This window comes from Mixophyes fleayi, chromosome 6 (genome assembly GCF_038048845.1).
Source record: "Mixophyes fleayi isolate aMixFle1 chromosome 6, aMixFle1.hap1, whole genome shotgun sequence".
NCBI lineage: Eukaryota > Metazoa > Chordata > Amphibia > Anura > Limnodynastidae > Mixophyes > Mixophyes fleayi.
Genome location: NC_134407.1, coordinates 29,323,184 through 29,349,283, shown reverse-complemented (window position 1 = coordinate 29,349,283; position 26,100 = coordinate 29,323,184). Strand labels below are relative to the sequence as shown.

The following is a 26,100-nucleotide window of genomic DNA, read 5'->3' as shown; positions in this document are numbered from 1 at the left end:
AGCTTTGACGGACGGTCGCCTTCTACCGTGGGTCTCTTGCTGAGCAACCAGACGCGTCCCTTCTGGTCGAGTTCCCATTCACAGCCCTCATTTGTGTCCCCGTTGCTAGGCAATGTGTGACGGCAACACCACTGGCTAATCATCTTTTTGGCTTCCCTAATATAAACAAGACTCTGTCGCCATTAGTGTACCAGAGTATTTGGTCCTTCCTGTATGCCAGCGTTCTGTCTGCATTCCTGTCTGCTCTTGTTGGCTTCCTGACCCGACTTCCATTGACTACTCTTCTGGACTTCCCGTTTGGTATGCGTTACAACTTCAGACCTCAGCTTATCTTGACTTACCTTTGGATCCCCCCTGGTACTCCGCCATCCGGTTCAGCTTTGATCTTGGCTACGTTTGACCATCCTTCTGGAATTCTCTCGGTACTTCACAACCCTCTTGGATAGATCTCGGACTGTTACCACCTACGCTTCCTCTACTTTGCTGGAAGCTGCCCTAGAGAACTGCGTCCTGCGCGTCTCTTGCGGTGAAACCCAAACTCCCATGCGGAAGTCTCTGGTGAAGACCAGGGGTGCGTTAGGCTCTGTGCCTCCAAGTATCTCAGAAAGTAGGCGCCATCTATTTATCTGTGTCCTGACTCTGTGTGTACAGGAATATTTACTTCCATAATATTTCTGGATTATACGCATCCAAGGCACATTTACCAGGCCTTAAGAACGCATGTGGATTGCATATAAATAACATGATGATATTGCCACCCCTGTACACAATTCAATGAAACTTAACTTATTTCCACTCTCGCACCCAAACCAGAATTTCTGAGTGACTTTATCACATAACCCCATTAAGCACTTTTTCCATTAGTAATCTGGCTGGACACTGTGCGCTATGTGCTACTTAAGATCACATATGAAACTCCTATTTCTGTATAGATTGTAAACTCACGGCCAGCGCATTCTTACCTCTCTGTCTGTTAATACACAGTTTTGTATATTGCTACTGTGTTCATACACTGAGTTTGTTGGCGCTATATAAATAAATGTTGATAAATAATATAAACGCCCATATTTATGTGCATTTAGAGATGTATACATTTGTGTTTAAGCTCACTTAAGGGAACGGTGCTGACATTGTCTCTACAGCTGTAAACTGCATCGGAAGTGCAAAGTGCACCTCACATTGTGTCCCCAAGGGCTGAGAACTGTGTTTAATTTGAGGTACCGGACGCTGAGAAATGCACGTTGTCATGACAGCATGAGTGCTCATTAACTTTTTATTTGATATTTATTATATTTTATATTTAAATAGTAATGCAAGTGTCCTGGTTATTTTCTGTTTTAAAAATTTGCAAATGACTTACTACTGTACAGCACTCTTTCTGATATTTACATTTACTCCCTTAACAGACACAAATGGATATATTAGGCAAGAATTTGCCTTTTCGTTTTCTTAGAATACACAATGTTTGGTGTTTCACTCTCTGAAGTGAATTTTGTGACTAAACAAGAATTATTTTTGATGACCCATTGGCTAATATACCACAATTCCTGGTATTAATGGTACAAGGAGATTGCTGTATGCACATAAATGCACCAGCGTTGCTGACAGAATCGCCACTATTGCTGCTGCTTTCTCTGATCGCCTCCGCTTACACTGCTGCCAGTCCCAGTGACAGATCGCCTCTGCCCACGCTGCTGCCAGTCCCGGTGTCAGATCACCTCGGCCCACGCTGCTGCCAGTCCCGGTGTCAGATCTCCTCGGCCCACGCTGCTGCCAGTCCCGGTGTCAGATCTCCTCGGCCCACGCTGCTGCCAGTCCCGGTGTCAGATCTTTCACTTCTCCTCTACAGTCATGGTCCCCACTACATGTCTTGCACTACATGGCTTCTCTTCAGCTCACGACTTTGTGTCAAAGTGGTACAAGTACTCTTGCTGCATTCTTAAATTGAATATATTATTGTCTGGTTAACAGATGTTTTGAAGTCAATGAGGGATCTCCCTACACCAGACTTAATTCCTCTTTACTATCAACAGCTCTGAGGGAGGGGCAGGGAGTTTGCAACATTGAATTGTCATCATCATTGTTTATTTGTATGGTGCTACAAATTTCCTAGCCCCTGACGTAGTTTTGACATAAATGACATGCATTAAAACATACATGACAACTACGCTCTCTGCCTGCGTATCTGTTGGCTGCATTGATTGGGCTGATGCCGCAGGCTGAATAAGCGGTAGTAGGCCGGAGCACACTCCTCCGAATGGATGGGAGCAGGTTGGTTGTCAATAGAATAAGAGGACCTGGGCTCCTCTGGGTGATTATGTGGTAGATTCTGGGTCCAGGACACGTCTGCTCTGTCTGAGAGCTGGATGTCTTCACATATTATACATGTAAGTACCTCCCTGCACCTCTTGCTTTGATCAGCTGTGAGTACGGTAGAGGAACCGCTGCATTTATTTCAAAGTTCTTTATTTCCAGGCTTAATATGTTATTTGCTTTCTAGCTGAATAAATGAATCTCCCTTCTCAATTTATTAACAGAGGGGAAGGGGAGTGGGACTTTTATTTGCTGTGTTTAGTCTTTTCTACATCCATAGAGCTATACTAGGCAGTGGTCGTGTGCTGGTTCATTATAAAATAGCCACACCTAGAAGAGAGATCTAGTGTCAGAGAAATGTTTTGTTCCAACTAACCATGTAATCATTTGCTTTGTTGAGAAAAGCTCAATTAGATGCTTTTTGAAGTTTTGTTCCATGAGAGTCAACAGAGGTGACAGTAATGACACACAGAATAACAACTTTGTATTATAAATCACATTTTACAGTACCTGGGAGGAGCACCTAAGCGTTCAAATTATACACAAGCAGAACAGATATTGCATTCTCTAGGTCATGGGAGATGCGATTAATTCACTGTCAGTCCCTTCCATTTAGGATAGAATTACTGTAGTGCACAAGGACTCCCAAGATATACATGTGCTGCAACAAATGTGTGCAAGAATAATGCACAGATGTATTCTGTTGTTTTAAGGAGCAAGGAGAGCTCACATGTTGTAGCTGCGGTCACAACTAAAATGGAAATAATAATGTAAGTACTTGCAGTCTAAACTAATGTAATTTACCAATATATATGCAGAGGTTTGAGAAACTTTCCAAGTAAAATATATTTCTTAAAAAGGTGTGATCAAGGGAAAGTATTTTATATTCACACCATATTTCCTATTTGTAAGAAATAAGCTCTGCAGCCTAAAATGACTGATGCCAGAGGACAATGAATTTTAGTAGCCAGTAGAAAAATGGCTCATACAATGGCAAATATCACTTCAGTCCAAGACTGCCAACATGTTACATACGTGCTTGTAAGTCTTACAACACGCCTATTCAGAGTGGATTACTTGTTTCAGCACTTTTTAGGATATTCTTTTTAAATATTTCCTGTACACGAAAAGCCCCACACTTAAATGTTGATATCCTTGCAAAAAAAGTACCAAAAAATAGAGTAGAAGCCAATCTGCAGAATTGCTGATAAACAGTACACTGAGTGGTTGTTGCTCTGTTTGCTGCAATTCGGGAAGACTTTCACCTTGCTGCAGAATTCATGAGCTGTAGAACAGAATGTGCTGTGGTTCATGTGCTAGGTGACATTAGAAACCAGGTAAGGTCTTTTTTTTTTATTTACCTACCTGTTAGTTGGTATAGCTATAAAAGGACAGCAGATTCCTGCACACTATTTTAGAATGCTAGACACCATTTAACTGTTTGTGGAGAACAATTTCTTTCTTACAGGCCTGCTCAGACCAGACATACCTGCCAGTTCGATGACCTTATCTATGATTAACTTGAAGCCTTTACTGATCGAGCACACTGGACTATCAGATTGTAACAGATCTTAAGCACACTTATGGCAATATATTACCATAGTTCTGTGACATGTTTGTGTGCTTTAGGTGGCGTACCCCAGTTGTTTGTTTTTTATTGTTTTGGTTTTTAAGATGTTTTTCAGAAAATATGTGGTCTGTTCCTCTACAAGGAGTTAACTGTAACACAGTGGATCCCAAACTTTTTTCAGTTCAAGGCACCCTTAGGGTCTCCATAAATTTTTCAAGGTGCCCCTAAGCCAAAATAATTACCAAGTAGTCCCCCGTCTTGTTTATCACTGGCCCTGGCCGAGGCACCCCTGTGAGTTCGCCGAGGCACCCCTGTGAGATCGCCTAGGCACACAGTTTGTGAACCACTGCTGTAACATAATGTATTCAATTCCTCTTCCTTATAAATAGGGTGTTAAGTCTGCTATTTCTATTGTTCATCTTTATTTCTAAAACAGAATCATGTTACTTTTGAAATCTGTATAAATTGTCGTGTTCGCTTCAAAGTTTGTAAGATGATACTTTATCATCTAATTTATAATTTTCATATATGGAAAATGACCAACATATTTTACAAATTGTCATATTTTGCATTTACCGTGTAAATTTGCTCTCTGTATATGTAGTATAAGGTCAGTAATTTTGAGGACATCAAACTTTAGGAGACTTTCAACTTTTGCTTTCTCATTGACAAGTTTCCTAGTGTGTCTGTTTTGTTTTCTAGCAAAATGCAAATAACATTTGGATTTGTTCAAACCTGTGACTCAGGTTTCACTGTGTAACTGCAGAAGTCACCTAGGAGAACCTGTGATATAAACATCCAAAATACAGATGAAATGTTTCTGTTGGTAGTGGATTGAAAGGGGCCACTGAGTCAAATCTAGGAGCCACCATGTTGTTTTAATGAGACTTTGTATCCATACTGAGCTGTAAAAATCTCTCCAGCATTGTTGCCAGCAGTACAGGTTAAGGTGGTGTGACGGCCTGCTTCCTCTGCGGTCGTCCAGCCCTGACGTCCTTCTGGTGCCCTGTCACAATACCAATGGGCTCAGGTGCAGATTCTAAGGCTATTCTAATAAGCAGTCTTTGATATTTCAAATGTTTGCTGAGCACCCTGGGAATGTTTCCAAAAATAACAGTGCTGACAATATTTGCTCAAGCTGCATTATCTATAAAAGCAGTTCCAGTTCCTCTGTACGGGACACATCCAGCCATTCTGTAGGTAATTATACCTCTACATGTTGCATCCTTCTGAAGGAAAACTGTATGCAGAAGCTCATGCTGTGTAGATATTGGTCTGGGACTCGGTAGTTAAAGATGACAATTTTAAAGGTACAATCCTTTCTAACAATGAGATGTTTCTTTAAAATAACGCACTCTGGTTACCTGTAAAAGTACCTGTGCACATGGAGATATTCATTTTTCTGTAGGGTTTTGTTTCAACTTGCTAAGTGGCATTCAATTCCCATGGTAACCACAATCGCATGACATATATAGGGGAGTAGAGTGACTTTGGAACATTCACAAAATTCATAACAAAAAAGCCCCCTCCCGCCAACCCCCATCTTCTCCCATCATGTAACTACCTCGGAGCTTGGTGACTGACTGGCTCAGACTTGGAGATCCCGTTACACTGTCCTGGTTGGGAACAAGCACAATCCAAATGGTTCCAGGGGACTTTATTATTTTTTTTATTCAGTTAATGTGCCCCATACATCAATTTCTGCAATTAATATTATTTGAGCTGTGGGGATAGCCCTTTTATTCTTTATATATTGTGTATATATCCTTTTCTACCAACTACGAAACTGCTTCAAAGATGACATTAACAGAAGTTTATAGTCCTTTATGGTTTATTTGTATATTTGCAGGGAGTGTAGCTTAACATCTTCATAACTCGTTCTCCTCTGCAGCTGCTTTTTATAGCTCTTCACATACTGACAATAACAGACTATCATGCACTGCAGAGATCAAACAAGGCTGAAGCTGTCTGCCTGAAAATGGATGTTTTGTGTCAGTGTGGCAGCTTAAGGTTTTACTTTGTTGCCCAGTATGAGGATGAAGCAGAAAACAAAACTACACCCAACAAAATGAGTAACCGTTTTTATCTGTTTTTAGGGCCCATAGAGATGGTCACTTTTTTGACATTTCTCTTAGCAGTCTATCCATGATAGCTTCATAATAACCATAATATGCTAAGCGTGCAAGCGAATGAATGTTTCTGTAGCAATTTACACTGAATGTAGCCTAACAGTCTAATGGCGCTGATCATGTACCAATGACACCTAGGGTAATTCTAGTGTCTGCTTCTTGTGGCCTTGGATAAGTCGCTTTGTCAATTACCAGATTATTAGAGTGTAACAATTATTTGGCAGGGAAACTGTCTGAACAAATCTATCTATACTGCTGAATTAAATTGTATGTAAAAAGAATATATTTATAATAAAAAAAAAAATAATGGGAATCCTGGCTCCGATAGTATTCTACAAAGACAAAGTTATATACCTAATGTCATGTCCGTGTCTATCGTCACCAATAAATATTGTCTGAAGCGATCAGTGTGGTTCCAACGCACAAAAGAGATTTAATGGCAATAAGCAGCAATATACAATAATAATGTTACAAAGTATAACCGATACATACGCAGCGCACCCTGGATCCAGAAACAGTCGTCAAAGCTGAAGTCTGTTGGCAAAGAGGCTGTTCTGGTAACAGTTTATATACAGTTTTGGTTATAAAGAAACAGTGATGTAACAATTATGCAAAACTAACACTAAAAAAGTTCTTAATTGGTCCAAGGTTTATGATGTTCCAGTAGACTGTTGGTCATAGGTTAGTTTAATCGATCCTTTGCCCAAAGGTGGGGGCAGCTCTCTCCAACTGTTGCCTACGTGTCTTCCCACTGCAAAAAACAGTTTAAACTGACCCATTGGCAGAGTGCTTTTGAGTATTAATCTCATATTATTCATAACTAGTGATCGCTTCTCTGTTGGAACCGGATTCCTGCTGGTAAAATATGAATTAATATGAGACCAAACTCCATACATTTCTGAGGACCTGAACCATAAATACCTTTACTGTAGTTTATGTATAAATAATCTCTACGTTTTTATTAATAAACAAATATGGGTTGGAAATTTTATAAATGTGTCCTATTTGCAAATGTATGTGTGAATATATGTGCTGTTTACCTATGTGATTGCGTTATTAGCCACGATATGACGTAGCGTACTAATTGCAATCGCACGGTAAACCAATATGTAATTAATTTAGCCGACTTCATCCAGTTTATTCAACTTCAACACTAACTTTTACACTTTGGTTAGAAAATATCATACATGGTGTAGCTGCATTAGACACGTTTTTAAAATTTCATAATGGAAATGGAGAATTGCAAACCTGCAGGTCCAGTAACTGTGGGGAATGGCTGGTCCAGTGAGCCTCCTACCTGGCAGGCCCTGGCCCTTAATTGGGATAGTTAATTGGTTATCTCATATAAGGCATTGCTAATAGATTTATGCTAATATAGGGTTGGGTACGGCTTAGCAATTCTGACAAGTGTCATACCTGCAGAAAAAGACAAACTAAATAGAAGCGGACTTACCTGAAAGACGAAGAGGCAGATGTCCGAGGGCACCGCAGTCTGACAGGCAGTGATTCCGACTAGACAGCTCTCCGGCACTTCAGTGTGACGTGCCGGAGAATCACTGCCTGTCAGCCTGCGGTGCCATCGGACATCTGCCTCTTCCTCTTTCAGGTAAGTCTGCTTCTATTTAGCTTGTCTATTTGTGCCATCAGGTTTTTTATGTATGAATGACACTTGTCAGAATGGTCGTAAACGTTAATACGATTACCACCGGTTAATATAATGGTAACTGCTGTTGCAGTCAGTATTAGTTCCTGTTTATATTGTTTTTTGCCCCGTAATCCAGTAACAATAAATGGTAATTACTGTGGATGTGCCATTTGCTGGGTGCACTAAAGTCCCAAGGGGCTATAATGGTTCCATTCAATGCTCGCTCTAATGCTCACCCTGCAGAGGTGATGCTGGCTGAGGACCTTGTGAGACAACTGCGCTATCAGTTTTCCTCCTGTCAGTGAGACCAACAATGCTGTTTTGTAAAGGGCTTCTTATTTATGATTCAGGTTTCTTCAACTTAATGTGCTTCTGTGCTACAATAACAGTTGTCCCGAACAATATAACCTATTGTATGTTATTTGTAAGGCTTTAATATTTGCCTGTTTGGAGGTTTTTTTAGCTGCTGATAGTGGGAAGTGAGTGAAGCAGCGATTCTCATTTTTAAAGCTACTTAGTAAGAATGCGCAGATGCTGTTGACGCCATGGAGGCTTGAGGGTTGTGTGTATGGTGCATTAACAGATTCCGGCAGTGTGTAGAGAACAGCTGATGCTTGGGGGATACATTGGGGAGTCTGTAGCTGTGACACAAATCAAAGCAAGTTGAAGTAGGAAAAATCAAATGTAATATTATTAATTCCTCCGGTATACAATCTGTTATGTATGCATGTTAACAGTTTCCCAAATAGCCATTAATGTTATATCCTTTAAAGCTAGTTTTCAGCTTAAATGGCACATAGAGTGCCCACTAGGCCTCCCCTCTACTAGGCCTATGTCTGCTAAAGTGCTACAGAGACAGACATTACATAATGAGAGGCAGGGTATCTTTATATTCACAATGTTTCATTTGGAGAACAAGCATTCCATCAGATTGTGCATTATAGCAAAGACGCAACTGCTTTGAATTGTCCGAAACAACTCCAGTGGCTGGATGCAGATAAAAGTGCCAAAAGCTTATCTCCTATTTGCTAATATTATTGTTATAGGATTGTAATTGATTTGGTTCCTAGTTGCAGGTATGGAGTATCCAATCCTGACCATTAGCACCGGATTAATGCCAGCTGTAGGCTGAGAGCGCACCTAGCTCACAGCAGCTCTCAGCAAATATAACTTTCTGTTCTTAGTGCTGTTGATAAATGTTAGTAGGGTGGAGATTGGGTTGTTTAGAACCTTTATTATAGTTATTTGCCTCTCTGTTGTCACCACCAAGGTGTTTGTAAATACTTTAGTGTTTGTTTTTTTTATTTGACTTTGTGAAAAGTCCATTAAGCAACATGTACTGGAAACCACTATTCTTTTCCACAGCATAGAGATTGTTTTATGTTTACTTATTATTCTGGCAAAGACTGTTATTGTGATCTTTAATCTATTCAATCAATTCTAACTTCAAAATACTTAAATTTGAACATAAAATTGAAAATCAGAATACATGAAATTGAAGCATTAAAATGCCAAGGATGATGGTGATATCCAAGGGTTGCAATGAAATCAAAAGTTTAGTATCTATATCTTCTAATATCACCACACCTTGGGATAATTCTCATTTTTCTGAGGTTACAGAGGTTAGATGCCTGGGTTACGCATGACATCACTGTTAAATAAGCTATATATTGATGGACTTGAGTCCTTCTCTGATTTGCTGTCGGAGTTTCGATACCTGAGCAATATTGGTTTTGATACTTATAACTCCGACCTGCACGGAAAGGACAGGCTAGATTGTTAAATATGGGTCATGCTGAATTCACAGTGCCCTATTCCTTCCAAATGATAAATCAACAAAAGACTCCTAAGACAAATATGAATCATGTAATATAGTTTAAAAAATAATAAAAATAAAAACAGATTTCTGGAAAGCCGATACTGGAGAACAGTCTGACGATCAAAGGCTCTATGTCACTGATGGGCAGCAGCTCATGATGTGTTCCTCTGACCTTAAGGAGGTCAGCACTACGATTAAACTCAGTAATAAGTTAAAACTACATTTAATCAAAGAAAGAGACACCTATCTGTAATATCAGCAGGCATTTTACCTACGTGTTACAAGCTATAGCTTAAGAAGTCTGACAAAGCAGGAAGAAGCCGGGGGCCACATGTAGTTGAAGATGGAAGATGGGTTTTGTTAAATTGCTTACATGGACTTCCACAGTTATATATGTTACATGGAGTATATTACACCCTCCAGTGCCTCTAGAGGGCAGGCTGTATAGATGCTGTGACTGGATGGGCTTACGTCACCACCCGGTCTGTAGGGGGATAGGAAAGGAGGGCTGTTCTTCATGCACAGGGGTTCCTATCTCACTGTCAGTAACTGACTGTCACTGACCACCCCAACCGGTGTCACTTTGTCACCAGACACTCGCCGACTGCAAATGCCAACTGCGCAATAGCTGTAGGAGAATTTGGCTGTCACAACTAGGTTCCTTTGCAGCGCTTAGAACTGCTTACTGCTTACTTTTGGGGTAGCTGGTATAGCTGCTGCAGCGTCTCTTTGCTATGGCCTGACTGGTACCTCCTGGCCGCTTACTATGGGTCAGGACTGCTGGGTAGAGGGCTGTGGCTAACCACTCCTTTTGTCACAATACGCAGCTAAGCAGATACTCGTAACTCCTTGTTGGTTATTATCGTTTTATGTTTTTATTATGTTAGATATCACATGTTATAAGACAATGATTTCTGTTTGTTATGCTTGCTCTTGGAATATAATCATGTTCTTATGATTTAACATTTTTGTTCCAATGCCTGCTGTATGGAATTACTAAACCGTGCCGTAATCCAATAAATTATGTACAATCCATAATTATCCTATAGGTTATAAACTTGTGAGCAGGGCCCTTATTACCTATCGGTCTGTGTGTCATTACCCGTTTTTTTCCTTTATTCCAAAGTGTTTTCCCAATTGTAAATGGTGACAGAACATGTTGGCGCTGTATAAATGTTAATAATTTTTAATAATTTGACCTTCCTCCATATCCTGTTGTCTTATTTGTATAAGTTTCTAGAAATAAAGCAGATGTTAAAATGTGGCAAGGTGTCGCTTGTGGTGCTGCAGGGCCTATTGTTACTGAATTAATCTAGATGCAGGACATTGAAATGTTTATTGATGCAGAGCTATGCACAATCTATTTTTAGATCTCTCCGTTTTTGGCAACAAAACTAAATTGGAATCCATGGAAACAATGTCATGTGTCTGCCCAAGAGGTTTTTTTTCATCCACCTTTCCCATTTTGGAGGTCAATGCTTCATTATCTCTTGCTGCAATTGCCATTTTTCCTCCTGCTGGTAGAATTCTTATTTAAGAATGAATGTGATGTATGCTTGGCTAGGTAGGTTTGCTAATATATTGATGTGATTTCTCATTCTTCATGAAATGGGAGTATTTCTTAAAATAATACATTCTTCATTGGGAAGTTTGTTGGCTTTTAGCTTACTTTTCAAAAGCTCTATTTTGCTTACTTGATAAGGATGATAATTATATAACCATAAATCACAACAGCAAGTTTGCCTTTTAAAATGTGTAAACTGTTTTACTGCAGTTGTTTCTTAAAATGAGAAATCTTTTGATAAGTATAGAGTGACTCATTGCCTCTCATTTTACTTACACTTCTTTCCTAGCTTTCTCCTCTTCTTTACCCTATTTTCCTCGCTTTCTACTCCTCATCCTCTTTCTTGTCGCCCGGCCCGGCTGCCTCTGTCGCCCCCGGCCCGGCTGCCTCTGTCGCCCCCGGCCCGGCTGCCTCTGTCGCCCCCGGCCCGGCTGCCTCTGTCGCCCCCGGCCCGGCTGCCTCTGTCGCCCCCGGCCCGGCTGCCTCTGTCGCCCCCGGCCCGGCTGCCTCTGTCGCCCCCGGCCCGGCTGCCTCTGTCGCCCCCGGCCCGGCTGCCTCTGTCGCCCCCGGCCCGGCTGCCTCTGTCGCCCCCGGCCCGGCTGCCTCTGTCGCCCCCGGCCCGGCTGCCTCTGTCGCCCCCGGCCCGGCTGCCTCTGTCGCCCCCGGCCCGGCTGCCTCTGTCGCCCCCGGCCCGGCTGCCTCTGTCGCCCCCGGCCCGGCTGCCTCTGTCGCCCCCGGCCCGGCTGCCTCTGTCGCCCCCGGCCCGGCTGCCTCTGTCGCCCCCGGCCCGGCTGCCTCTGTCGCCCGGCCCGGCTGCCTCTGTCGCATTTAGTACTCCGTTTTTGTTTTCTACTTGGGATGTCAGAATGTTCACAACAGCTTTATTTCAGGAAGAGTGCTGATGGTGAGGCCTTAGTGTGTTATATATTATGATATAGTATTATATATATGATATCTATTATGTTAAGGACAGAACTGCATAAACAATCCATAATACAAACAAGGAAATCTGATCCTTGGCAAACATTCAGTTTTCATAAAATGTTCACATACACATGGCAAAGAAACCCTAATTCCAGTTGCACAATTGAAATAAAAACAAAAACTGAAGGAAGGTTTGTCTCTAAAAGACCATTGAAAACTGAGGATAAAGCAAAGAGAGAGAGTACTGATTTATGAAACAAACTGCATGGCCATGAGCTACTATGCAAACTTGTGTAACATCTGTGAGGAGGGGAATGGAGGTAAACAACTAGCCACAGTCAGCATGACATAGTGGAAGGATCATGGTCCTCCTACAGGACAATATAGTGATATGAGATTCTTGTTCTATTGGTGCAGGAAGCTCAAACAACCAGCTTGATAAATGTCTTCCTTTCAATGTATTATTAAAGTGCTCCAAGTAGGAAAGTGCAGGCTGTATTTATAGAAACGCATTACAGTGTGATCTGGACATAGCCATGTGTATGACAACTGAGGGCGTACACCCTGCATTCCTCTCACATCTCAGACACGCGTGGAATGAACAGACAGACGTGTGTATCGGACTTATTCCAAGAAAAATGATTTCAGTTAGGAGGTGATAAAAATAGGCATTTATCCATGAACGCTGATGAAATGAGGATTATTGTGTCTTAGTTCATTATATAAAATGCTTTGTCTTATTTTTTTTCCCTTTCACATGTGTTAGCTGGGAAACGTGACAAGACTGTCATTGGGTCGACCTTTGTGCTTTATTTATTTTTATCATCTTTCTATTTAATTTTATTCTATTTTTAATTCTACTTTTATTTTTATTACTTTTAATTGATTCTACTATTGTACGCTTGGATTCTTCCTCCATTATCTACCATTCAATTTTATGTCTATATCATATACTTGTACCAATTCCTTCTCTATAGACTCAGTACACTTACATTCTCCTACACTGCTAATCCTATATTTCATGTAAAACTGATACAATTTATCCTACTTAACTATATTAGAATAAAGCTGTACAGTGTTTCTGCAGATGGGTCTGGACTGTGTGGCCCAGTAGGATGATACTGGTCCATGCAGTCACTTTTCCTGCCCACAGTCTGGCTCAGGTAGGTCAGAACCCCATCCACCGACACACAGTGACCTGAAAGCAAAACCGGCATTGAGATCGTTGTACAGCATTTTGCTTTGACGTGTGTTTGTGTGAATGGAGAAGGGACACTCTCATCGGTATTGATGATCCAGATGTTCATGACCTGTCTTATGATGTTGGTTAGTACAGTAGGTCATACTATACATAGTCTATTGTTTTTTTAATATCCGCCTACTTCTTTTGCGACCAGCGATTGACATTAATTGCCATCATTGAATATTAGTAGATGAGGAGGCAGTGACTAGTAATGTCGCCCTGCTTCCTCTCCCACCTGCTGAAATCTTGCTCATGCTGACTACACTACAGTCGTCGTACATTCAGCAGGGACAACACAGGCCATAGAAGGTGTGACTATTATAGAGACAGATCAGTCAGTAGTATCAATCAGTATAACCCTGCTAGCCTGGTGAATGGTGTTGTGGGCAGATCCTATTTACTGATGCATTTTTAGAGGAATGAGCAATTAATTACAGCCGACCCCCTCCTCCCCACAGCAATCTTTAATTATTACTAAGATCTTATTAAGTTGTCAGAGCACCTGACAGCTCTCCTTTGCGCAGGCTGTGTATGCAGCCAGATACTGCCGTCTGCTCTGTGCATATCCGGATGATGTGTGAATGTGCAATTCCATATAAAAGTCTTCTCCATCACTTTCACTTTTGCTATCTTGCTAGCCCTGCTTTTCCAGTTCCTCCGATTCTATTATCCTAGTTAAATAAAGAAAAGTGACGTGTCTCAACGTATCCGAAGTGCTGACTACAAAAAAGGAAACAGATGATAAGCACTGAAAGTAAGAATCTCAGCTCTCAACACTTTAAATGCTGTCTTGACTGCTGTATTAGAAAGTAATTATTGAACCATGTCTCGCGCACAATTTTTGGAACAAGATCACATAGATTGAAAAAGAACTCATTTAAATTTGATAGAAGATGTCAATTGAAAATGAATTTAGAATCCTCCGTCTGCACATCTGCAGTCAAAGTCTGTGAACAAAGTTGTAAATGAAAGCACATCTCCTTCACATCTCATTGGTGGCGTCAGAACTTCAAATACGGATATCCTGAAAAAGTATGTGTATACATTTATAGGGGCAGATTTACTAAAACTCCTAAAAATGGAAAATTGGAGCTGTTGCCTATAGCAACCAATCAAATTCTAACTATCCTTTTATCTATTACATTGTAGAAAATAGCCAGGATCTGATTGGTTGCTATAGGCAACACCTGCGCTTTTTCTTTTTAGAAGTATTTGTAATTCTACCCCTTTGTCTGTTATCCTTATGAAACCAGTCTCGGCAGAAAGGGGCATTAAAATGTAATCACTCCATATGTTCTCTTCTGTATAACACCAGAGTTGAGCTCTGCTTTATTCATTTGCCTAGAAAAGTAAACATGGCGTATTTCTTGTTTCATTGGCTGATGTGGAAGGTTGATACTTTTTGGCATAGCAGAATGTGCTGTATTTGATAGCAGAGTCCCCAAAAATCGCTGCTTTGCACAAGGGTAATTTGCAATATATTTCTGGGAGTGGTGCTGAGCATTACAAGGGGGAATTTGCAATTGTCAAATGGAGTTAAGCAATTGTTTTGCAAGAAATCATTGCTCCCTCTACACACACACGGATAATACATACTATACATGGCAAAGATTATACATTCACCTAGGTCAGCTGCCACGTAAGTTTTGCTAGTGTGGTTTGTTTAATAAAGGTGGAACTAAACTTAAAATTACACAGCACAGTCCTGGGTTGACACTAATGTTGCTTTTGTCAAAATTATCTTTTTTTTATGTCCATCTTTGTCTACTAATATAATTAAAATAAGTATTGAAACTTTGTATTACTAGATGAGGTTTTGAACTCTAATGTAGTTAAAGGCAAATTCTACCCAAAACTGAACTTAAGTTTTGGGTTGAATATCAGAAGTTATGTCCATCACAAATTTACTCACATGGGGTCCAGCGTTCAGAGTGTCCCCTGCTGGCTCTCGCTGGTTTTGCAGGTCCTGCAGTGTCTGGCGAGCTGGGAATGAGCAGCAGATTGGCGCCGGGTGATCTTCCAAGCTTTATTCATGTAAATAAAGTGCAACGTCTCATAATCACCCCAAAACGAAAGATTCCCGTTTGGGAGGAATAATTCTATAATGAAAGGATGTGTATCTCTGTATTGAATAACAAGAATATCATTTGCGGATTAGACAAGGTTTTTTTAATTCCTTTTAAAATCAAGGATAAGAAATAGCACGCTTGGATGAATGGGGGGGCAGACATTTTATGGACTGAACAATATTCATGCCACCTTTAAATTCACTAGGCGCCAGTAGTAATATGCCCGAGTGATGACACTGATTCTTGGTGAACAGACTATCTACACATAACACTGCTTCACCTACCAGACTGTAGGTGGTTATGGCGTCACTTTACTAATTGTTGTAGCATGACCTCCCTCTCTTGGGAATGTTACGCTGTGTCATGGCATTGCCAGATAGAGGATTATGGAACTAAATGTCTTACATGTGTCGGATCTCTTGTATAGAAAACCAGCTAACCTGACTGTTCAGAAAACCAGAGGGAAAAATAGTAGTTTATTGCTGCTGTTTTGTGATTTTTGTCCTGTTCATAGACCTGATCACCTGAGTTCCTTCCTATAGTCACTGTGAGGAGCGCTGTCTAACGGTTTAATAAGGAGAGGTATGCTAGCGGCAGTGCGGTCATTTTTAAATGTATGTTAATCAATTTCAAATATGCTATAATTTACAGTAAGAAACACTGTATCTGGGAAGTCCCCAACATTCTAGAACCTTCAGTAATGTATACTTGTCAATGATTCCTTCAGTAATGTAAACTTGTCAGTGATTCAGAGGATTTTCATATCTATCAAACACAGGCTAAATAAAACACATGTTTTTATAACTATCTAATGGTTTATCCAGAAAATAGGAATGCTAATTGAGGGGTTTCATTTTTAACATTTTTAATTGTATCCTTAGACAAGCAATATATATATACAAAATAAGAATTTGTTGCAGAGTATGGCATATTAAGTATAAAACTGCACATGTACTGCATAATTCTCTCCAGGATGTTCTTGGTTTTTGATGTGTTCACACATTATCCTGCTTCAGATTTTGTTTTCTTATAACAATGGTTTCATTCTGGAATTTTTCCCACTGATAAATTTCAAGTAATCTAACAACTGAAGCTTGTTCTTAATGAATTACATATTGGCAGCAGCCAATAATTGGTTACTTAAGTATTCCCCCACTGCGCTAAGATTACACCAGAAGAAACTCAGGCAGTTTCCATTATCTTCCGAATTGCATTATTCAAGCCCAGAGTCCATGCTCATATAACTTATAGGGGCATTTCCGGCATTGTTATGATGATCAAAGAACATTGACTGTTTAATGCTTTTAAAATTTGTCTGGCTCCTAGAGTCTAAAATAATTGCAGAGCGCTGGTTCATGGTAACCGTTCCACTGCACGTTTATGACCTTAACTTGTACATAGTGCAGTAGTCACTGAGAGCACAATCACCTGTAATTTCATTCATCTGAAAATCATATAATGTATTTCAGGGCCCTTAACCAGTTGCGTGACATTTGCAAAAATGCAAATAGCATGTGACTGCGTCGACAAGAGTTTGATATGCGGCCAATGTGTGCTTGACGTGGTCAGGTGCAGTTGCAAAGCCACTGAGATTGCAAGTGGTCCAGAGATTTTCCCTTTTCAAGGGATTTAAATAGGGTATCCAGTATACCTGCTAAATGTAGAAACCTCTTTGAAACAAATGGGAAATCTGCAGAAATAAAAAAAATGTGAACATGCCCCTCCCAGCCCCTCGACTCCTCAGTTAGCCCCAGTGAGCGGTAGACAGCCTGGGCTGGTTCCCACTAAAACATGTGTAGGCTGGGATTCCCCTGCTAGTTCGGGAATAAGCCACGGCCTGGTTCCCACTACTAACAAGCATGAGGTCACTCTGTCATTGTGGAAACCAGTCCCTGGGATGTCTGAGAACAGCTGGAGCCACAAGGAAAGGGGGGAGGGGGAGACACAAAAAATTCTGAATTTTTCCCAAAGACTACCAGCCCACACTGATAAGCACTGGGGCTGTGGAGTCTGGGGTAATTGGGTATATGAGAATCCCTGAAGTGGCAACGTTGCCATCTCTGCGGTCCCAGTATAGTTTATTTCTAATTGAGTGGATCTTCAATTATAATTATAACCCATGGGAAATTGTAATCCACAGGATCTTTGTCTGTAATTTGTAACCCACAGGAAAGAAACATAAAAAACCATATGAAATGCTGCAAACTGCTTACTTAGAGCCCCGCTACTGACTGAAAAATTAATTGGCCAGTAGTGTCATTAGCCACGCGGCTAATCACAACAGGTGTCCCACACTGGCTATTTGTGGTTACAGTGAGGGCAGTCCCGATGCTCTTTATTTTGATCACACATCAAAGTAGACCAGTGGTTCCCAAACTCTTCCTGGGGTGCCGCAACGTTCTCACAGGGGTGCCGCAGCAAGGCCCGGTGGTAAATCAAGGAGGGGAACCACTTGGTAATTATTTTGGCTCAGAGGTGCCTTGATCTGAGTGAGCTTGGAGTTCACTGATATAGACCAATTAAATCTCTGATGGGGAAAATGCTGTTTTCTACATGTAGCGCACAACCACTTTGAATTGAATGAGCCATTGGAATGAATACAACAGTACAGCATTGGTGTAAACACTCGTGTTAACCACTAGTGCATATGTACACAATGCACTCCCGTAGGTAAATGGAATTTTTCAAGTGTGGTGACACACAGAGTCAGATCAAGCATCCAAAACAACGACATGCAAGTATGATCGCAAATGAATATGAATGAATAGAATGGGTTTTATTTTAACATGCTGTTGCGTTCTTTGAACTTGCGTTACAATAGTAAGTCAGACTCAGTCCTAATGCCAGGGGTTAAAGAGCCTTTTATTCTATTTGGTCATTTCCCTTTCTGTTAATAAAATTTCACATTTGGTTTTAAGCAGATGCTGATGCAAGATTTAATTCCTATTTAATTATGCATACCAATATTTCCCCTTCCCTGTGCTGAGACAGAATGGTATTTAATTAATACACACATATGCTGATTTTATCCTTCATTAGCCATTTAATCTGAAACTATTTAAATTTCACTTTAAACAAGTGAGGAAGATCTTTTGCTTAATCAACATAATTTTACATTTCTGCCAACGTGGTAATGCAGTGATCTTCAAAGGAATTATTGGGCTGTCTCTATAGTTTAAAGTGTTTTAGAGTTTTGCTTGGTGCATTCCTATCTCCTAGCTTTGTGCTGGCTGACATTACTAATACCAGGTAAATAGAGAGCAGCATCTCTTACTAATTTTTATGCTTGATCTTTTTTTGGTTGATTTAAACACAGATCATTGCAGTGTCTTCTCTCTGAGAACATGGATTCTTCCACCGTGTGCAGTAGGCTGAATAGACATGCCTGAGAACAGCACAATATAGCCACATTAATGTGAGTTTGCATGGCTGACAGCCCTGTCCTCTATGTTGGTCTTTGCACTAGAGTGGTGTATTGGGGTGTGGGATTAAGGCACTGGAGGTCTCCTCTGGCTTTTCCCTTAGCATTACCTCAAATCCAGTCCCTCACCAAATCCTGCCACTTCCTCCTCTGTAACATCACTAATATCTGTACCGTCCTCTCTCAGGAAGCAACCAAAACCCTGCTCCATTCATTCATCATTTCTCGCCTCGACTATTGCAACCACCTTCTCAATTACCTATCTGTCCTTCACTGTTTTGACCTTCAATCCATTCAGAATGCTGCAGCTATAATGTCTTATTATCCTGTTCTGTTGCGCCTTTTCCGCTACTGCTCTGGGTAAGTCCCTTCCTTGGCTCCCTAACCGTTTCAGAATTCTGCTTAAGCTAATTACCCTCACTTACAAAGCCCTTACCAACGCTTCTCCCCCTTACATCTCTGACCTTGTCTCGAGGTCCAGACCTATCTGCTCTGCCTCAATTCACCTCTCATTATCTTCTCCAATGCTCGCCTCCAAGACTTCTGACTCTCCCCTAACCTTCAATCCTTCAAATGCTAACTCAAAACTCACTTTTTCAAGCTCGCCTCTCCTACCACCTCCTGATCCATCATCATCATCTATTTATATAGCGCCACTAATTCTGCAGCGCTGTACAGAGAACTCCTTCACATCAGTCCCTGCCCCATTGGAGCTTACAATCTAAATTTCCTAACAATCACCCTCAGACAGAGAGACTAGGGTCAATTTGATAGCAGCCAATTAACCTACTATTATATTTTTGGAGTGTGGTAGGAAACCGGAGTACAGGGAGAACATACAAACTCCACACAGATATGGCCATGGTCGGGAATTGAACTCATGACCCCAGTACTGTGAGGCAGAAGTGCCAACCGTGCTGCCCATCACCTCTTCTGCCTTTGGCCACAATCTCCTTGTCATTCCCGTTGGTCCTACTATCTCATCACCCTTCCTCTAGAATGTAAACTCTCGCCGGCAAGGTCCCCTCTACCTATTGTCCCATGTCTGTCAATGTCTGACTCCCTCGTATATCATATCCCGTCTCTTGCTGCACTCTGTGTGAGTCCCCATAGCATTATTAACACTCATATGTACTACTTATCTGTATTACCTCATTTATATGGGCAGCACGGCGGGTAAGTGGTTAGCACTTCTGCCTTGTGTCTGTCTACCTGTGTGTGTGGGGGAATTTAGACTGTAAGCCCCAGTGGGGCAGGGACTGATGTGAGTGAGTTCTCTGTTCAGCGCTGCGGAATTAGTGGCGCTATATAAATAAATGGTAATAAGACTTTAGCAGAGTCCATTAGGAGGTTAGACTGCTTTCACTCTACCTTAACCTATAAACTGTGACAGCTGAGTGGTAAGAGGAGCTGATGTACTATAACTTTTTACAGGATTAGTGCTAAATCTATTAGTGCCAGAGGTTCTATCCATGGAGAACTAATATACATACAATTGACTGCTGGCTTATTACTAGTGGTCCTTCTGAGGTTAAAGGTTATGTCCTTGTCTGAGCGTCTTTGCATCAGGAATAAAACCTCCACATTGTCCAGTTGGTGATAGCAGAATATGCTGTGAGGGTCTTTTTATTATGTGATGACTGTCCCCTAATGATCTGGGAGAAACTGTTTTTGCTAATGGTGCCACCATAGAACCAGGCAGAATACACAACGTATATTTTGCTCTATTCAATTATTCTTTTCTACTCCGAAACCAACTGCTAAAAAATAAGTTATTTTGCATAGTGTTACCAAACCCATCCAAGCTATTGTCCACTGCAGTCATCAGAGACCAACAATAATGCTGCTGTTTCTGCAAGCCAGACTTTTCTAATCCACGTTGTTATTCGAACACTGACCTGATTCAGTCCTAGGACGTAGGTCATGTTTTATTCAGAGCAAGAAAATGGAAAATCTGGCACGCACCAGGATCCTTGTGCTGTGTTTTTATTTAGCTCACCGTGCAACAATAGGAGATGAAGCTGATGAGAGAATACAAGGGAATTTCAATTCATTATTCATTGCTTGCTAAAGCTTTAATGATACAAAGGGTTATCATGTGATTCTGTTTTGTTTGGGGGGTTTAAAAGGAGGTCGACCTTGACTTTTTCACTTGTGACAAACATTTCGCTGGCACAGTGGCTTGGCTGATTTCTGAATATAAAAAAAAAAAAAAAAGTTATGTTCAGTCTTGGCTTTATAAAAACAATTGCCTGCTCACTCATATGACTCCGCTGCACTTTAAAGTTATAAATTACAGAGAAGTGGTACTTTTTCTTGCTGATTCAGCAATCCCAGCCAGTGATGATGAGGCATAACCAAATGTGCAGCCAAGGAAATGGGTAATTTTAAATTACATATTGAACATTTATCACTTCACTTAAAGTCCTGGAGGGAGAAGATAAACTGCCGGCGCCAATTAAAAATTCCACAGCCGCAGCATAGAAGTTGATAAGCCAGAGGCTGTTCTTCCGAAATCCATTTCAGTGCTAGCAAAAGTCACTGTATGTCTCCAAGGTTCCTGTGTGCGTGCAGTGTAACTTTATAGCGGCGCGCAGTCCCGCAGGTTGTCTTAGCGGCGCTCAGTTTGCTCTGTGCTGCACACTTGGGTTTGACCTAACTTCTTGCAGGTGATCCCCAGGTTAAAGTTGCAGGTGGTCACTAGGGAAAACGTTTGGCTGCTTGTGTTACAGGATGAGAGAACCACTGACATAGAAAGGCTACAAACCAGTATAGTGTTTAGATTGGGAGGACATGCTCAGAGGAGCAGGAACATCACTTTTTTGTAACATTTTAATAAAGTTTTTTACGGTGGGTTTTGTGCAATGTTTAATCCACACACTAGCATAGCGTCAACCCTGAACCCTGCATTTATTTCTGTTTCTGTTTTTCTTAGTTTCAAGACCTTATAGACTGTTGCTAACAGGTCAATCCATATCAAATGGTCCAGAATTAAATTAGTTGGATAATTTACTTTTTTATTTTATTACCAAATATTACATTTAATTCCTCTGTAGGTAAATATTAATTAAAATAGCCTACATTTATATTTTATTTTATAACGCACTATTAACACATTTGATAATCCATAGGGAACAAAATTACACTAAGAGCAAACTCCAGATTTGTTTTTTTACAGTTACTCCTCATAGAGTACTGTATATGCTGTGGATTTCAAATTTTTATCATCCCCCACCAAAGATATTAGGGGTCAATTTTAGTGAAAAGCTGAAAAACAAGCAATTTCAAAGTGCTCTAATAAAAAAAAAAAGTAGACAACAAAGGTAACTCAAAATTTTTGCTTGTCAAATCTTTGAGTATATAGCTATATATTCCCTAAAAAAGTACAGTGGGGAGGAATTTTTAATCCCAAAAATGTACTTTGGGCTTAAATTTCAGTCATAAGGAAGGTTGGGAAATAATTATAGTGACAAAAAAGTAGCTTGGGATGTGCTGAAAATAATGTTTTTTATCCCAACTTTCTATGACTTTTCTGAGCTAAGATATTTCATTTACCCCAAACGTCAGCAACAGCGAAAAATGTCATACGTCATTCTAGAAAAATGGCCCCATCTTCATATAAAGGTAAATAAAAATAAAGTAATGATGGTTTCTAACTAACTTACAGGGGTCATCACACACACAAAATAATTTTTGCTTAAAAAAAGGTCATGGTCCAGGGCTGGACCACTCCATATGGATTGACCCAAACTGTAGTGTCTGGGGTATCATTAATTAGCCGATAGTGTTGTCCAGGGGTGGATATATGGTGGTGGTGGGGGGGGGGGGGGGGTACAAATTACACTGACCTTGTAATAAAATTACATGTGTGTGTTGTCTGGTTTCCTTGTGCTGGGTCCTCCGCTCCTACTGTCTGCTGTACACCTCTGACCCCGACAGAAAATGTAGCCAGTATTGGCCTCATTCATGTAGTTTTTTATTTATTTTTTATGTTGCTTTCCCTCCCCCCCCCACAAAATATGAGGAATTGAGTTTATTAAAGAATGTACAACACTTTTAAAGTAAACCTGTTCACAAAACTCATATGATCAAATCCACAAATTACATTATAGCAGCGACCCCCTCCCTATCATCGTCTCCAAAACATATTACAGAGTCTCTCCCTCCACATTGTCAAATCTGCAAAACCCCACAGTCCATACCCCACATTACCTAATCCCCAGCACAGGACACTCTTCCTCTTACCAGATCCACCACTGACTGACTCCCCCTGGTAAGATTCCACAGACAGTAAGATCCTTACCTGAGTATCCACCACACATTGAGAGACAGACTGTCACATGCGATTGTGGCTCCCCTTATCATTGGATCTACCATCCACTGGTGTTATCATACTGTGTTGTAGTCTTTGTCCGATCATGAAAGATCGCCATAGATCTGCTCGTATATGTTCATGATTTTACCAGTAGAAATAAAAAAAAAATCTGCACTTCTGCTGAGACAGACAATAATGTTAAATTTGTATGATGATAACTTTGAAACGGATCCTCTTTCAACGATAAGTGTTAGTGTTGATATCCTCTGTGTTTTCTGTCCAAATTGTAGGAGTTGCTGGGTGTGTTTTGCCACCGATGAAGATGACCGGACAGCAGAATGGGTGAGGCCGTGCCGGTGCAGAGGGTCTACCAAATGGGTACATCAGTCTTGTCTCCAACGGTGGGTAGACGAGAAGCAGAGAGGAAACAGCACAGCTAGAGTTACATGTCCTCAGTGCAATGCCGAATATTTGATAGAATTCCCAAACCTTGGTAAGTGTACAGGACAAGCCACTTCAAGGGACATTCATCACAACTGTGCGGAATGTATAGTTGTTTAAACATTGCTTTGCAGTTTAACTGAACGTAAACTGTTCTTAATGTATTTCTTTTTCACATGGAAGTAAGTGGGTGTTTTGTTGGAGTGTGGGTGTAATGTCAGGAGAAAAATATGTTCAGCTTTGGTTATTTTTGTTTGATTTGTCTATATTTGTCCACACTCCTTCAGATCCTGTTAGGCACAATGAACACATGTCCGTAACAATCACAATGATTGGACAAATTTTCGGCCCTACATAGAAAATCTAATACACATTGAAAGCTGGAATATTTTGTAGCTTTATACATAAAACGTAATAACTATAAGACTGTTACATGAAGTCCTATGTTTAGTGTATTTCTGATCTGCTTGCTGCAGTCTCTTTTATGGCAATGGGTGCATCACGGTTCCTTTTTATTCTGTCCAGTGTAACAATTTTCAATGTGTTATTATGCAAATGACGTGATGTGATAATTGTATACAGTTCAGGGACACAGTTTGAGTGTGATAACTGTGATTGTGAAGACAGAGCTGTCTCCTCCAGCTGTATCATAAGGTAACAAGCTGGTGTTGTATGTCTCTAGGGAGCGCATTTCATCATAAAATGAAACAATATGACATGTGCCATATCAACAGTAAACACTGAAATACATAAATGTCAAAATAAATAATTTCTTATTTTAATTGTACTCTAGAAATAATTGGAAAAAACATTGGAAAACAAATCGCATATGACTAAACCCTCTTAAACTTTAGAAGTTAAAATGTTTTAACAGCATAGCCCAGTGTTGGCTAACCTGTGACACTCCAGGTGTTGTGAAACTACAAGTCCCAGCATGCTTTGCCAATATATATAGCAGCTTATTGCTGGAAGGGTATGCTGGGACTTGTAGTTTCACAACACCTGGAGTGTCACAGGTTAGCCAACACTGGCATAGCCTGTCATGTATCCACAGGCAATGCATGCTGGGAGATGTAGTTTCACACTTGGAGAGACACATGCTGCCCAGGCCTGTTGTAGTGGCTTCATGGTAGATACAGTGCACAGATTTTATAAGAAGATAGCTGTGTTATTCCATACATAAAACAAATGAGTCATTCAGAAGAGTTATTTGCCCTTGTGTATTTGTGCAGTAGTAGAATATAATGGCACAAACTTGTGGAACCTGGAAAAGTAACATGTCATGTATGGGGAGCATACATGGCCTTTAAAGCAGTAATCCCAGATTAAAGTTACTTAACTTGCTACTTAAAGAGAGAGAAAGCCTTCTTAGTATGCATCTGATCATTTTTCTTAGCTATTCTCTTAAAAATCGTTATTTCAAAATATGTCTGGAGGGAAAACAGATATGGTCGGCAGACACGGACCCTGGCTCACCCAGCTCTCAGCATTACATGTGGTGGGCGAGGGGGAGGATGTCACAGTGCAACTAAAGCTCAGAGGGGCATTCCAACATCTCACTGGTCACTACATCATGTGACTGTGATTGCCATGGTAGTCACATGACGTTATGCAGAATTTTACATTTCTAATAGCAGCCTGAAGAAACTAAACAAGACAAATAGTAATAATTACCATGATTGTTCTTGTAGCCGGCCACAGTGGTTTGTTGCAAAAGCACAGCTCATTTTTCATGGGATTAAATGCAGTGTTCAACGTTTTCAGTCGCAAACAACAAAATACGATAACCCGAAGCTTGCTTTCAGTGAATGAGCAGCTGCATAGTTTGGATTAACAAAGAAACATGTTCAGTTAATCAGTCTATTTTCATTGCTGCCGTTTTTGCTATGATCTGTAAAAAAAACCTTTTAATTATCTTCCATGGAGATCCCGTAAGCCGATCTGATAGTTTTCTTACAGTGTGCCACTGAAACCATTGTTCTGAAGAATGAAATTCTAATCAGATCAGGTTTGATCATGTAGAAATGAAAATTGGGTTGACCAGTTCCTCCCATTGGTATGTGAATGTTACAGCCTGGAAGTAGGTAGTGTCCTTTTGCTGCCTGGCGTTGCCACCCAAATAACTAGATGTGTGCAGTATGCTTGTAATCCCATTTGTTTGGCTGAATGTTTGGCTTGACGGATTGGCTTGCAGCCTCCTTAGAACTTGTTAGCCACTGTTTAATAACTACAACAGATGGATGTCGTTTTCTGATGGAGGACTAGGAGAAGAGCTCACTAAAAATGCTCTGTAAAGTCAGAGTAGGATTGAACAGTGCAATTCACTTTCATGCTCCATATATGAAATATTTGTTATATATATTTGGTCCATTTCATGTTTTTTCTCTTTCTTTTGGCATTGTATATTTGAAGTTTTTTCGTGTAGAGTTAGGTGTTTGTCTGCGCTATAAATAATTCAGGACTGTGCAGCCTTGACATACAAATAAAACATTTTTCATCCAGCCTTAGGCTGTCCGTGCAGTAGCATAGTAATCTTGGATTAATTGCACATTTAGATTTGATCGTTTTTTATGTACACTTTAAGGCTTAAAATAAAACAAAAAAATAAATGTGCAGTTGCTGGAAAACTTCTAATGAATGCTGTCTC

General features: G+C 40.5%; 1 protein-coding gene across 1 annotated transcript in view; it reads left to right on the top strand.

Annotated features, from left to right (window-relative positions):
* The window catches only part of MARCHF5 (membrane associated ring-CH-type finger 5), a 53,678-nt gene that overhangs the window by 5,744 nt on the left and 21,834 nt on the right, over positions 1 to 26,100 (top strand). The window contains exon 2 of the mRNA XM_075216158.1: positions 23,303 to 23,505. Coding sequence (XP_075072259.1) covers positions 23,303 to 23,505 — 203 coding nt within the window. The remainder of the gene's footprint in view (positions 1 to 23,302; positions 23,506 to 26,100) is intronic.